Source organism: Mercenaria mercenaria, chromosome 1 (genome assembly GCF_021730395.1).
Source record: "Mercenaria mercenaria strain notata chromosome 1, MADL_Memer_1, whole genome shotgun sequence".
Classification (NCBI taxonomy): domain Eukaryota; kingdom Metazoa; phylum Mollusca; class Bivalvia; order Venerida; family Veneridae; genus Mercenaria; species Mercenaria mercenaria.
Genome location: NC_069361.1, coordinates 36,175,653 through 36,191,283, shown reverse-complemented (window position 1 = coordinate 36,191,283; position 15,631 = coordinate 36,175,653). Strand labels below are relative to the sequence as shown.

The 15,631-nt window shown below is 36.3% G+C and overlaps 1 protein-coding gene across 8 annotated transcripts in view; it reads right to left on the bottom strand.

The window, feature by feature from the left end:
* Positions 1–611: 611 nt before the first annotated feature.
* The window catches only part of LOC123523554 (molecular chaperone MKKS-like), a 42,607-nt gene continuing 27,587 nt past the window's right edge, over positions 612–15,631 (bottom strand). For 3 of the 8 annotated variants that reach the window (XM_053544209.1, XM_053544205.1, XM_053544213.1), the window contains 4 exons: positions 8,495–9,546; positions 7,147–7,325; positions 2,801–2,911; positions 612–2,196 (listed from right to left, as the gene is read on the bottom strand). In XM_053544209.1, the coding sequence (XP_053400184.1) occupies positions 1,753–2,196; positions 2,801–2,911; positions 7,147–7,236 (645 nt within the window). In that variant the 5' untranslated portion in view covers positions 7,237–7,325; positions 8,495–9,546 and the 3' untranslated portion in view covers positions 612–1,752. Of the gene's footprint in view, positions 2,197–2,800; positions 2,912–7,146; positions 7,326–8,494; positions 9,547–15,631 lie in introns of those variants that run through there. The other 5 variants (XM_053544220.1, XM_053544217.1, XM_053544226.1 and 2 more) reach the window with 2 other exon arrangements.

Here is a 15,631-nt window from a genome sequence, read left to right as displayed (position 1 = left end):
TTGCCTAAAAATCAAGAAAAAAAGTTCTAGAATAGATGATTCAAACAGTAACTAGAGATGCTTTCGAGAAAAGCGAATGTCTCCCACAACTGCCTAATCATCTAAATAGTAAGTCAGTCTTTCGCATGCGCTTTCTTGGACCCAAAATGTACCCTAAACTACTTTCACATGCACTTTCTTGCACCCAAAACGTACCCTTTACTACTAATAAAAGTAGTATAGGGGACATTTTGGGTGCAAGAAAGCGCATGCGCTCTGAGGATTTTTCGGCAATTCAAGGGCCATAATTCCCAAGTGCCTGGGCCGATTTGGCTAGTTATCGAACTTGGCCGAGGTCTTATGATCAGAAACATTTTGTTCAAGTTTGATGAAGATCGGGTGAGAAATGTTCACTTAGAGTGCGGACAAGCTTTGTGACAGACAGACACACACACAGACAGACACACAGACAGGAGTAAATCAATATGTCTCCCACACCACTGTGTGGTGGGAGACATAATTAGTCTGGTAGAGCAAAACAGGTTGTATTTACACAGTACACCACACATTTCTCTGCAAGACAACAATATCAAACATGTAATTATGCCCAGACAAACTAATAACAATACAGCTGTTGTTCTAAAAATATATTTTCAGATTAGAAAAAAAAAACAAATACATGTATTATGTTGGACTTTTGCTACACATTGATAAATCTGTAGTGTAGCCATTTTACTGCACAACTAATACTACAAACACATCTTTAAACATTCATAGTTTTTACATAATTTTATTACTGGTATATGTTTTCAACCAGCGAGCCAACTTAAAGCATACCCATTGGTTCAGAAGATCTTAACAACAAAATGTAAGGATATTCAATGCCAATCTTTCATTTGAATATTTTATCTTCAGATATTACCTTAAATTTTGAAAATCCTCATTAAATATATTTAATTTTCATACTAAGGATATAAATTAATTGTGTCTGTATAACTACATTCATCAACAAATGTCATGCAGTAAGAGTCGTTTGTTAAAAAGACTCCCAGTTTTTTAGGGGGAAAAACACATTTATAATGTGTTCAGCTATACATGTACACATTTGTACTATATTAAACCTTATGCATAGTAAAGTTGATACACATGTTGATTTTATGTTTACATAAAGTATAAGAAATTTATATGTTCAAATACAAAATTGGGATCTAATAAACCTTTAATTGAATTTAAATTACTATTTCAAATTTATCAATTTCAAATAATTTCATCACAAATTGAAAACACCTGGCCCATGTCATGCATATTCATCAACAAAATAAACAATTACAACTTTTCCTTTAAGGCATATGTAAAGGTTAATTGAAATTCTACTACACTAATTATACAAGCATTCTACATGTCCTGAGGTAAACTTAATTATCTGCATGAACATTTCAAGGTTTGTTTATAACTGTCAACATGTTAAAGGTTTCATTTTTTGTAAATAAATATATTTCAAGTGCGATTCATATCTCAAATTTTGTTCAATATATAAAATTCTAATTATGTCCTGAATTATCTACAAGTAGTTAAAGTCTATTAAGCTGTAAAAGTGGGCATTTTGCAAGCTTTCAACTGACAAAACCATTAGACAATTTAATGCAGTTACTACTTAGGTCTTTAAAAATAAATTACCATTAAATATTCCCAGCAGCCCAGCCAATATTCAATAAAATAATATGCAGATGAAAGACAAATAAATTTGCTAATAAAAACAACAAATTATTCTCATCACAAATTTTCAACAACTTGGCCAATCTTCAGCACAGAACATGCAGTCAACACAGACGTCTGTAACGCATTCACACACATGCTAAAACTATCCATGACAACACTATCATGTTTCTCTATAGCATCTCCTACAGGCAATTTTCCAACTTCTGTTTTCACACACATGTCTTCATCTTCTCTTAATCTGATCAGTTCTTCATCTTTTCTAGCTTTGTAGATACCACACAAGCAGTATCTGTCACCACCACCATCATTATCATCACTATCATCATCACCTTTGACATCATCATTGCTGAACACATGACCACTATGTCTGCTTACACTACAGCTATGAACTCCCAAAGCTGCTGTTATTAAAGCCTGTCTGAACAATATGCATGCTTGCTGTATAGTGCTGGCTGGACATTCTAGAACCTCCGATAACTTCCTTTTCTCATTCTCAATCTGTAAGTTTTAATATATATTCAATAACCAAAAGATCAAAATGCTAAATTTCAGATTCTGCAAATGAGCCGCACCATGGGAAAACCAACATAGTGGCTTTGCGACCAGCATGGATCCAGACCAGCCTGCGCATCTGCGCAGTCTGGTCAGGATCCATGCTGTTCGCTTTCAAAGCCTATTGCAATCAGAGAAACCATTAGTTAACAGCATGGATCCTGACCAGACTGCGCGGATGTGCAGGCTAGTCTGGATCCATGCTGGTCGCAAAGCCACTATGTTGGTTTTCCCATGGCGCGGCTCAAATATATTTTCACAAAGTACCCACAAATTCTTCAAACCTTGCTGCAAACAATTCAAACATTATAATTCCTGGCCAATATTTTTGTTTGAAGCACTCTTTTTATACAGTTAATGGTGAATGGGTGTTTATTAAAACAAAAATATTGAGCTCCATAATTACTGTTCTTTTAAGGGATTGCATATATGACATATGCTTAACATGGGCTAATAAAGAACAGAGTCCACAACATCTGACCTGTACTACTAGTTCAAAAGGTGAATCTACAAACTTTCATGATTTAACAATCTAAAACAAAAAACACACCTTATTTCTTAAATAGTTTGACAAACCCACTTGCCAGCATCCACCACCAGCCAGTACTGCAGGGGTATACAGAAGCTGCTGGAAACTGTCTAGACTGGTAATACATACATCCTGAAACACAGACTGGTTATAAAATATATCCTGGAAGTTAAGACTGGTAATACACACGTCCTGAAACACAGACTGGTTATAAAATATATCCCGGAAGATAAGACTGGTAATACACACGTCCTGAAACACAGACTGGTTATAAAATATATCCTGGAAGATAAGACTGGTAATACACACGTCCTGAAACACAGACTGGTTATAAAATATATCCTGAAATATAAGATTGGTTATAAAACATATATCATGGAATATAAATTTGGTTATGCAAACATCGTAAAGCATAAAATTGGTTATACATACATCGGACTCGTTTTACTCCTGAAACATTTCATTTAGGCTCTGGCTTAAGGTAGTTCTGCTTGTTTGATAAACTTGAAGTAATAGTGTCATGTTATTTATTCGGATAACATAGAACAAAGCTTGGACTTGGTATATGAAAATCGTTTTATGAATTATATTAATGGCAACCCTTGAGTAAATTTATTACAATGGTAATAAAAGATAATAAAGATAAAGTATGATACTAAAATCTTAAAACCTTTGGTTACTTAATTCCTAAATTCTAAAAATCAGCATGTAATGTGCGAATCTCTTTCATCACGAAACTTATCTCAACAAGAGCACCGCATTGCAGAGCAATATACGCCCGTGAAAAAATCGTAGTCACCTGATTCTGAATCTGTTTCTTTCCTTGATATATTTACTTGAAGCTAAGAAAGTCATATGACCTTTCTAAGTGTGACCTAAGTGTGACCTTGACCTTAAAGCAAGCCATCCAAAACATTCGCTGTGCTCATCATCTTGATGTATTAAACAATTGTGGCAAGTGTCTTCGAAATCCTTCAAGGTGTTCAAGAGTTATAGAGCGGAAACGAAAAGACAGACGCTCTGCACATCATCTCGATGTGGTGAACACTGGTGTCAAGTGTCTTTGAAATCATTCAAGGGGTTCAAAAGTTACAGAGCAGACACGAAATTGCTAACGGACGGAAAGACAGACACCGGCATCGTAATATAATACGTCCCTTTTGGCGTATAAAAACAAACACACAGACCTACAATTTTTTTTTATCCTAATGTGCATAAGTACTTTAAATATGATATGGTGGCCATGTTTTCAACAAACTGGAATATGTGAACAAAGTGCTCAAGGTGAGCTAAAACTATATGATATGATTCTTGATCAACTTATCAATCTAACAATAATAACCAAGTGTAAAAAATTTCACAGCTTCAGCTGTTGCAGTATTAAAGGAAAGTGGGCCGAAACAAGAAATTCCAATAACAGCTAATATCTTGACAAAATGTCAGTCAGTAAGTATGGTTCTCAGCCTATACACTTGCATAATGATGCTAAACAAGTGTACAATGTTTCAAAGCTATAATTCTTTTAGCATTCAAATAAAGTGGACCTGAGGAAAATCTTTAGTGAGAAATTCCTATACTCTTACCGCAAAAAGGGAAATAATTCTAACAAAATGTAAGTGAAAGTTATTGTTCTTGACCTGCTTACTCACCATATGATGATAAATATACATAGAAAGTTTCAAAGCAAAACCTCTTAACATTTTTTGAGGAAAGTGGGTCTAATCAAAAATCTTGACCACTGCTAAGGCTGGTGATCCACTGACAACAATACCTGATCAAAAATATCAATTTTTGTTGGGTTTAACATTGCACTGACACAATTATAGGTCATATGGCGAATTTCCAACATTGATGGTGGAGGAAGACCCCAGGTGCCCCTTTGTGCATTATTTCATCATAAGCGGGCACCTGGGTAGAACCACCAACCTTCCAGCTGGATGGCTTCCTCACATTAAGAATTCAACAGCCCAAGTGAGGCTCGAACCCACATTGATGAGGGGCAAGTGATTTGAAGTCAGCAACCTTAACCACTCGGCCATCGAGGCCCCTGATCAAATATAAGACATTAGAAACAAGAGCTTGTCGAACACGAAATGCCCCCTTGATGCATTCAGTAATTGCACAAGGAACAAAAATTATATGCTCACTGTAAACAAAAGTTCAACCATTCTGGTTTAATCTGACCTTGACCTTTACCCTATTAACCTAACAAGAGATTACAGAGTGATCTTGGCGCCATCCACTGAGCCATTTTCGAATGTTCCAAATTTCAAGACTAGCTCAAGGTTAAAATCAAGGTCAAATTTCATTTCGGTACAAAACGATGTGTATGTGGTCCAAATTTGAAAGCTGTGGCTTGAGAAATGTGAAAGCAGGTCACTAGATCGATTTCAAGGTCAAAGTTCCTTTCGGTAGACAGAACTATGCATGTGCTTCAAATTTGGAGGCTGTAGCTTGAGAAATGTGAAAGTAGGTAATGGGTAAAAATCAATGTCAAATTTCAATTCAGAACACAAAAATATGCATGCGGTCCAAATTTGAAGCCTGTAGCTTCAGAAATGTGAAAGTAGGTCACTCGGTCAATCTCAAGATCAATTTTCATTTTGGTACACAAAACTATGCATGTGGTTCAAATTTGAAGGCTGTAGCTTGAGAAATGTGAAAGTAGGTCGCTAGGTCAAAATCAAGGTCAAATTTTATTTTGGAACACAAAACTATGCAAGTGGTCCAAATTTGAAGTCTGTACCTTCAGAAATGTGTAAGTAGGGCACTAGGTCAATATCAAGATCAAAGTTAATTTCAATACACAAAACTATGCTTGTGGTTCAAATTTGAAGGCTGTAGCTTGAGAAATGTGAAAGTAAGTCACTAGGTCAAAATCTAGGTCAGATTTTATTTTGAAACAAAAAACTATGCTTGTGGTTCAAATTTGAAGGCTGTAGCTTGAGAAATGTGAAAGTAAGTCACTAGGTCAAAATCTAAGTCAGATTTTATTTTGAAACAAAAAACTATGCATGTGGTCCAAATTTGAAGCCTGTACCTTCAAAAATGTGAAAGTAGGTCACTAGGTCAATAACAAGGTCAAAGTTTTTTTTGTTACACAAACCTGTGCATGTGGTCCAAATTTGAAAGCTGTAGCTACAGAAATGTGAAAGTAGGTCACTAGGTCAAGATCAAGGTCAACTCATGTCAAGGTTCATCTTGCCACTCAAAACTATACATGTAGTCCAAATTTGAATGATGTAAGTTATGGACATGAAGATTCTAAGTTTTTCCCTATATAAGTCTATATGAACCTTATGACCCCTGGGGTGGGGCTATATTTGACCCTAGAGGGATAATTGGAACAAACTTGGTAGAGAACCACTAAATGATGCTACATTACAAAATATCAAAGCCATAGTCTTTGTGGTATGGACAAGCAGATTTTCGAAGTTTTTCCCTATATAAGTCTATGTAAACCATGTGACCCCTAGGGTGGGGCCATATTCGACCCTAGGGGAATAATTTGAACAATCTTAGTAGAGGACCACTAGATGATGTCATATACAAAATACCAAAGCCCTAGGCCCTGTGGTTTTGGACAAGAGGTTTTTCAAAGTTTTTTCCTATATAAGTCTATATAAACCTTGTGACCCCCAGGGTGGGGTCATATTTGACCCTAGGGAAATAATCTGAACAATCGTGGTAGAGGATTGCTAGATTTTGCTACATACTAAATATCAAAGCCCTAGGCCGTATGGTTTTGGACAAGAGGATCAGAAACCGTTTAACTGTTCCTGACCAATGCGACCTTGACCTTTGACCCAATGACCTCAAAATCAATAGGGGTCATCTGCTGGTCATGGCCAACCTAACTATCAATTTTCCTGACACTAGGCCTAAGCATTCTTGAGTTATTGCCTGGAAACCATTTTACTGTTCCTGGTCACTGTGACCTTGACCTTTGACATACTGACCTCAAAATCAATAGGGGTCATCTGCTGGTCATTACTAACATCCTTATCAACTTTCATGATCCTAGGCCCAAGTGTTCTTGAGTTAACATCCGGAAAGCGTTTTACTACTCAGGGTCACTGTGACCTTGACCTTTGACATACAGACCTCAAAATCAATAGGGGTCATCTGCTGGTGATGACCAACCTCCCTTTCAACTTTCATGATCCTAGGCCCAAGCGTTCTTGAGTTATCATCTGGAAACGGATTGGTCTACATTCCGACCGACCGACCTACCGACCGACATCTGCAAAACAATATACCCCTCCTTCGAAGGGGGGCATAATAAGACATTCACAATATGCCAAATGTAATTACATAAAATGCTTGCTATTATTTTTGGCAGTTGGACTTGTAATTTGTCTTCTAACCTTAAGCTCTTGCAGGGGTTGATCCTGGCAGTGATACAATATAAGTGTTGATACAGGGTTGTCTGCCCTTGTCAAGTGTAGATAGCTCATTTTATTTACAATTTTATGTTGGACATCATCTATATGTCCAAAGGAGTTCTCTGATGTAGAATTAGCCAGACTCTGGATCGGTACACAACCTAAAAAGAATTACAATATCACATACCAATACACGGCAAAAATATGGCTTGTTTGTCAAAAATAAATATAAACCATCAAATTTTAAAATCTGTATTGCACCAGCTAGAAATTCAATTCCATATATAAAAATTATCCTGTCTTAGCCTGGACTACTTTCACTGATACTGTAAAATCATTTAATTTTGTGGGCATGAAATTTCGTGGTTTTGGTCAAAACGGCATTTTCGTGGAGATATAAGTTCGCGGATTTAAACTTTTGAACATAAAATGAATGGGAATTTTACTTGTTCATGATTAAATTTCATGGATTGACTCAACCATGAAATCCACGAAAATTAGTTCCCCACGAATATTAAATGATTTCACAGTATTCATAACCTGGTAAATAAATAGTTCATTGTCTCTTCAGACTTTATAGTAACTTTTGTTTCAGTTAAAACAAAGAGTAGGTAGAAGTATAAACTTAAAGGGTTATTATATCAGAAGCTTGATCTGTAATGTAGGCTGCACTCATGGATTTTACAAGGCCTGATCACATGTAGTGCTTGAGCACCTTTTGAGATCCAGGTCTGGAGAAATCCACTCAAGCCAAATACAACATCCCAGATCAGGTTACCGCTACAGTGGCTCTGTCATATATACATGTTTATACAGATCAGTTATTTTAGTAGCACAATACTCAAGAATTAAGCAGAAAGTTAAGTTCCCCAAGTACTCTGCAAAATGTACAGAGGCATGCTGCTTTCAAACAAAACCCACATTTCTGCACCTTCCTACTTTACAGATTACCTGAATCAGTAGAGTTTGCTCGATAGATGAAATACTGTTGAAAAACGGCATTAAACCCAAAACAAATTGTTTGATAGATGTTGGTTTTAGAGCTTTAACAGTATTTCAGTTATGTAATGGCTGTCAATTCATCGGACCAAGTGTACCAGTAACGACTAAAAACTAGTCCGCAACTTCCTAACATGAATCAATGAGTTAGAGAAGAAATGACATCAGACACACGGTCTCTCATCAAACCATCACAGAAAACAAACTCCTTGCCCTGGGGTTGTAATCTATCATAGTCTTGTGCTAACTTGTCTGGCTGTATCAGGAAAGTTTCAAAATTATTTTTAAAGAAATGATACTTTATAATAAACAGCTGCAAAACCTGACCTACCTGTTAATTTAACTATATATTTCACCAGCTGTAGCCCAATCCTATCTATCACAATTACTCAAGATTTTCTAAGAATGAGCTTCAATTTTGGATGTATCACTTTCTGACAGAGAACCAGTCCAACATTAGACTGGACTATGGAATCACAAAAACCCGATAACCGTTCCAGCATTTCCGTATCCACTGAAATATCTTGACTAACTTCGTATTTTACACCAGATAGTTCATCTAAATCACCTGATAAAGAATTTAACCTGTTATTAAGGCCACTTTTATAGTCCTGACTTTGGCCTGAACCAACTGTTTTGGCTTTAATTAAAGGTTTCACCTTGAACTTTGACAGTTCCGGTGCTGGCAATAAAAGTCCACACATACTTTTGCTTTCTAACATATCTAGCTCTAAAGTTGCCATCACAAAGACATCAGATGCATGCATGCTCTGACTATCATCAGAGAGACACTGAAGGAAAGTTTCCAAAACAATATTTGACACATGCTCAAGTTTTGATTTGTCCCATTGGCACAATGACTTTGTTCCCAATACACTTTTCACAAATGATTTCATAAATTTAATATCCGACATCATGGCTTTATATTTAAATGCACAGACATCACTGTTTAAATATTCTAGAGATAAGGTCAAAAATGTTTCATAAACCTCAGCCAGTATTTTTGCATTCTGATTGGAATCTACAGATCTGAGAACAAGATCTGATGCTAAAGAAGCAAGAAATAGACCGCCATCACTGTAAGCACTCAGGTGACCCTGAGTGGCAGAAACAAGCAGTTGAATGATTGGCTTCCTCACTGACAAACTCTGGAGCAATCTCTTCGAAGATGAGGTCAAGGTCATACTACCTCCACTTGTGTTCTGTAAAATTTTCGTTTTACCTAGAGGTGTGCGGCATGATCTTGTTAACTGTAACAAATTTCTGATAGCTTCCTTGAAAGTGAGTAGCCTTTACCTTTGAACACTTGCCGGAGACTCTTTCTCTAATTTTACAGATGCCATTATAGGACACAGTCATAAATCTGGCTGGGTTGATCAGACACTGAAAATATAAAGGTGTTAGACAAATTGTAATATTTTTGATGTGATCCATTCCTTAAAAGCATTTTCAATACCAGAAAACATAGTTCTTATAATTTTAAGTGTAACTTTTATACCATATATTTTCAAAAGAAAGCCAAGTGAATGAAGTATTACTCCCCTACTGGAAGGTGATTAATTACGGAAATTGTAGCATAATAAAGATCTGAAATCTGCCTATGACGTAAATAATATAACAATTTACATATAATAATGTTTGACTTTGACTTTACAAGTCTGAAAATCTGCAATTGTTTATTGCTTTTAAACATCTGTTTAAGAAATAATTATAGTAAAACAGTGCTTTATCACCATTTATACACAATGGGCGGTTTTATGTTGAGTGTAATACTTTCACAAGGGCACAGCCCTCGTGAAATTATTTCGGATGACGTATAACTCCCTGAGTGTATAAATAGTGATAAAACACTGTTTTGCTATAAATTATTTCGATTCTAATATGTTCTTTATCGTAAAATGTATATCAAATATGATGGAACTGTTTTTTCATGCAAGCATGGCACCAACAGTACATGTAGGTCTTTGTTTATACACGCCAGGACCGGAAATGGTAATACGTCTTGCGGCAAAGTTCAGTTCGGGCGAAAATAATTGCGAATTATTCAACAAAGCAAATAACTAACTCAGTATGTGTGCAAATTAATCAACACATTTGTGCAATGTGACATTTCATTTAAAACATGTTATTAAGTAAAATATTTCATGAAATTTGAAAGCGCTATTTCTTGATGCGTACATGGCGCTAAATATCACGTAGACGCGACGTCAACATAATATCGTTGTGATGATTAAAGCATTGTTAGTCATATTAGAATAATTAATATAAAAGCTATTTCTAATTACATCAGTCAGAAAAATGAGAAAAATGTAGAGAAAAAACGTAAGGAAATACTATATCTTACAAAAGGGAAGTAATTCAAAAGAAAATGCACCAACACTCCTTTTTATTTGGGTACATTTGGCACATCAGCTTGTTATATTGAATGTTTAATATGCCAAGTCATTTGAGTATCCATGCATTCATAAAATGATACCGACTAGACAAGAAAAATGACCAAAATCTTTGACAAATTTATGTGTGACCTTGACCTATGAGCTAGGGGCCATGGTCATGCATGTGAGACATCACCTCATTGGGGAGAACATTTGTGCCAAGTAAATTTAAATCCTTTAACGTAGAGTAACAGCAAGGCATTTTTTACAGCATACGCCAATTACAAATCTATTTAAAACTTCGTACTGAGTTAAGATAAAAGACAAATACATAAGATACATAACTGATGGGAAACTTAAATGCAAAGTAAAACAGAAGTATTTTTTAGACATTTTTTTTCATACAAAACTCAATGAATAATATAGGTTATGTTTTTTTTTTAATTTAATACACAATGACATTGTATTATCAGGAGGCATGTCCCTGGATTCAAGATATAAGATCTGAGTTAAATGCTATTTGATCTGATTATATGAACTGCAACAGTAATCAATGAAATCTAAATTCATACAAAAGATCAGATTTAAACAGAATCAACTTTCGACAGTAATTATCAATTCTATAAAGGAAGCCGAAAAAGTAGAAATCTAATCATGTATATCTGTTAAAAAATGTCCTCCTTTCTTGTAACAAGAGGGTCATGATGACCCTGAATCGCTCACCTGAGTATTATGAGCCACATGAATAAAATGGCAACTGAAAGTAGGTCAGTAGGTCACATTCATGGTCACTAAGTCAGTTTTAAGATCGGTGTGCAAAACTGTACATGTCATCCAAATTACAAGATTGTATCTTAAAAAACAAGAAAGTAGGTCAGTAGGTCAAGGTCATAGTCAAGTGACCTCTTATCGCTTGGGGTCATCGGGTAATTATAATTAAACAGTCCAAGAAATATGACCTGATAACTTTTGAAGTATTTATTCCTATATAACTCATATAACAAGTGACCTCCCCCCAGGACTGGGCCTCTTTTCAACCCAGGGGTATAGTTTGAACAATCTTGTTAGAGATCCATTATGTAATGCTTGTACATACCAAATATCAAAGACCTAGGCCTTGAACTTTCAGACAAGAAGATTTTTAAAGTTTTTTCCGATACAAGTCTATGTAAAATTTGTGAACCCCAGGGCGGGGCCTCTTTTCACCCAAGGGGCATAATTTGAATAATCTTCGTAGAGGATCATTAGATGATGCCACATGCTAAGTATTAAGGCTCTATGCCTTGCAGTTTTGGACAAGAAGATTTTCCTATTTAAGTCTATGTAAAACTTGGGACCCCTGGGGTGAGGCCTCTTTTCATCCCAGGAGCACAATTTGAATAATCTTCATAGAGGACCATTAGGTGATTTCACATGCCAAATATCAAGGCTCTACGCCTTGCGGTTTTGGATATGAAGATTTTTAAAGTTTTTCCTTTCGGTTGCCATGGCAACAACAGTTCTGCATGAAATTCAATTCTTTGAATAATTTTGAAAGGGGGCCACCCAATGATCATTCCTGTGAAGTTTGGTGTAATTCTGCCCAATGGTTTTCAAGAATTTTTTTAGAAAATGTTGTAGGACACACGACGAACGACGGACATTGAGTGGTCACAAAAGCTCACTGTGACCTAAAAAAAATTGAATGCTTCAAGACCTGCCTTTAACCTTTACCTGGGATCTGGACATTTGCCCCCCAATGAAAAAGTGGACTGCTGGACATTTGCCCCCCCCCCCCCCTCCCCCCAGTTGAAATGATAGATAGGACATTTGCCCCCCAGTGCTTATTTCTGAAACGGACATTGCCCCCCAATATTTTTGTCCCCCAGTGACTTTTTAGGAACTTCGTACAAGACATTCATCATATTTTAGGGTACAATATCTTTGTTTTATACAATTTTGTAGTAGATTATAGCCAAATTAACAGGTTTGAGTGTTAAATACATTGCACTAATTAAGAAATTATAAAGCTGTTATGAGCACTTTTATTACTCAATAATATGCTATTATTTACCTTAACACCTAAAAGTAATTAACATATTTATCAAATTATTATTAATAAAACAGTTTTTTTTCCTGAAAATTGCCTTTTAGAGTAATTTTGATAATAAAACAACAAAAAATACAGTTATTGAAAAGTGTATATACCCAAATGTTCATTCCAAAAATAAGCCATGGGGGGCAATTGTCCTATCTGCCATTTCAACTGGGGGGCAAATGTCCAGCAGTTCATTGGTTGCGGGTTTATCCCGCTGCCAAAGTTACAAGTGTATTTCTGACAATCATATAGCATCTTTATTTTATTCCGAATCACATCCAAAGGATGCTCATGTGTTACACAAAATAGTCCCATTCATGAACAATGCGGATGAATTATCAATGAACAAGCAGTTCTTATTCAGCCTGTATCCACTCACACTGACCATTTAGATTATATAAGATCTATCAATAATAAGGTATTCCAGTCCATGATTACATCACAAGCTAGGTCAGGCAGAGTTCATCTTAGATATGAGGCACATTAAATTTGTATTTGTTTCTCATTCATGTATATTCATAGACTGGCATTTAAACAGAAAACAAGAGCTCCTCGAACACGAAATGCCCCCCTTGATGCATTTAGTAATTGCACAAGGAACAAATTATATGCTCACTTATGCATGTGGTTCAAATTTGAAGGCTGCAGCTTGAAAAATGTGAAAGTAGGTCACTAGGTCAAAATCAAGGTCAATTTTTATTTCGGAACACAAAACTATGCAAGTGATCCAAATTTGAAGCCTGTACCTTCAGAAATGTGAAAGTAGGTCACTAGGTCAATCTCAAGATCAAAGTTAATTTCAGTACACAAAACTATGCTTGTGGTTCAAATTTGAAGGCTGTAGCTTGAGAAATGTGAAAGTAGGTCACTAGGTCAAAATCAAGGTCAAATTTTATTTTGGAACAAAAAACTATGCATGTGGTCCAAATTTGAAGTCTGTACCTTCAAAAATGTGAAAGTAGGTCACTAGGTCAATAACAAGGTCAAAGTTTGTTTCAGTACACAAACCTATGCATGTGGTCCAAATTTGAAGGCTGTAGCTAAAGAAATGTGAAAGTAGGTCACTAGGTCAAGATCAAGGTCAACTCATGTCAAGGTTCATCTTGCCACTCAAAACTATTCAAATTTGAATGATGTAAGTTATGGACATGAATATTCTAAGTTTTTCCCTATATAAGTCTATATGAACCATGTGACCCTGAGGTGGGGCCTATTTGACCCTAGAGGGATAATTTGAACAATCTTGGTAGATAACCACTAAATGATGCTACATTACAAAATATCAAAGCCATAGTCTTTGTGGTTTGGACAAGAAGATTTTCAACGTTTTTCCCTATATAAGTCTTTGCAAACCATGTGACCCCCAGGGCGGGGCCATATTTGACCCTTGGGGAAAAATTTGAACAATCTTAGTAGAGGACCACTAGATGATGTCATATACAAAATATCAAAGCCCTAGGCCCTGTGGTTTTGGACAAGAGGTTTTTCAAATTTTTTTCCTATATAAACCATGTGACTCCCGGGATGGGGCCATATTTGACCCTAGGGAAATAATCTGAACAATCTTGGTAGAGGACCACTAGATTTTGCTACATACCCAATATCAAAGCCCTAGGCCCTATGGTTTTGGACAAGAAGATCAGAAACTGTTTAACTGTTCCTGGCCAATGCGACCTTGACCTTTGACCTAATGACCTCAAAATCAATAGGGGTCATCTGCTGGTCATGGCCAACCTAACTATCAATTTTCCTGAAACTAGGCCCAAGCATTCTAGAGTTATTGCTCGGAAAACATTTAACTGTTCCTGTTCACTGTGACCTTGACCTTTGACATACTGATCTCAAAATCAATAGGGGTCATCTGCTGGTCATGACCAACCTGCCTATCAACTTTTGTGACCCTAGGCTGAAGCGTTCTTGAGTTATCATCCGGAAACCGTTTAATTGTTCAGGGTCACTGTGACCTTGACCTTTAACATACTGACCTCAAAATCAATAGGGGTCATCTGCTGGTGATGACCAACCTCCCTATCAACTTTCATGATCCTAGGTCCAAGCGTTCTTGAGTTATCATCTGGAAACCGTTTTACTATTCAGGGTCACTGTGACCTTGACCTTTGACATACAGACCTCAAAATCAATAGGGGTCATCTGCTGGTGATGACCAACCTCCCTATCAACTTTCATGATCCTAGGCCCAAGCGTTCTTGAGTTATCATCCGGAAACGGATTGGTCTACATTCCGATCGACCGACAGACCGACCGAGACCGACCGACATCTGCAAAACAATATACCCCTCCTTCTTCGAAGGGGGGCATAATAAATCTACCAAAAACCCACATCCATCAGACATTTCAAGGCTTTGGTTTTTTCATTGGGGGGGGGGGGGGGGGGGCAAATGTCCTACAATCCCTTTACCCTGCTCCGCTGGCAATACAACCAGTGCAGACTAAGATCAGCCTGCACATCCATGCAAGTTGATCATGGTCTACACTGTTCACTATTTTTAGTGAACATCCCTTCAAATAATTAATGGCATTGCCCAAATTGAAAGATGGACCAGTCCATTTTAGAAATTTAGCAGGCTAAAGGTGAAATTATAATTTATAAAGTTTTCCAAAAAAATATTATTACATTCAAATTTTAGGGACAAATATAATGATTTTTTCCAATTTTGAATTTAAATTTTCCAAATGATTGTTACCTTTTAGGGTTTTTGCTGTTTTAAGATAGTTTTGCTAATTTGTAGGGATGGGTACGAATATTCGAATATTCGAAAGTCAGTCAAATATTCGAATATGAAAATCAAATTCGAATAATCGTAAATTATTGTATAATTTTTTTTTCAAAATTAGTATCATTGATTTTGGGCAATATGAGCATGCTATTTCTACAGAATAAAACAATATGTCGTGTTTGTTTATCGCGTATCAAAACATGTCCAATTAACAAGAAAATAGTAATGCATAATTGGCAGGGGGCCATTGTTAAAGATTAACAGTTTGCAGCAGGCGT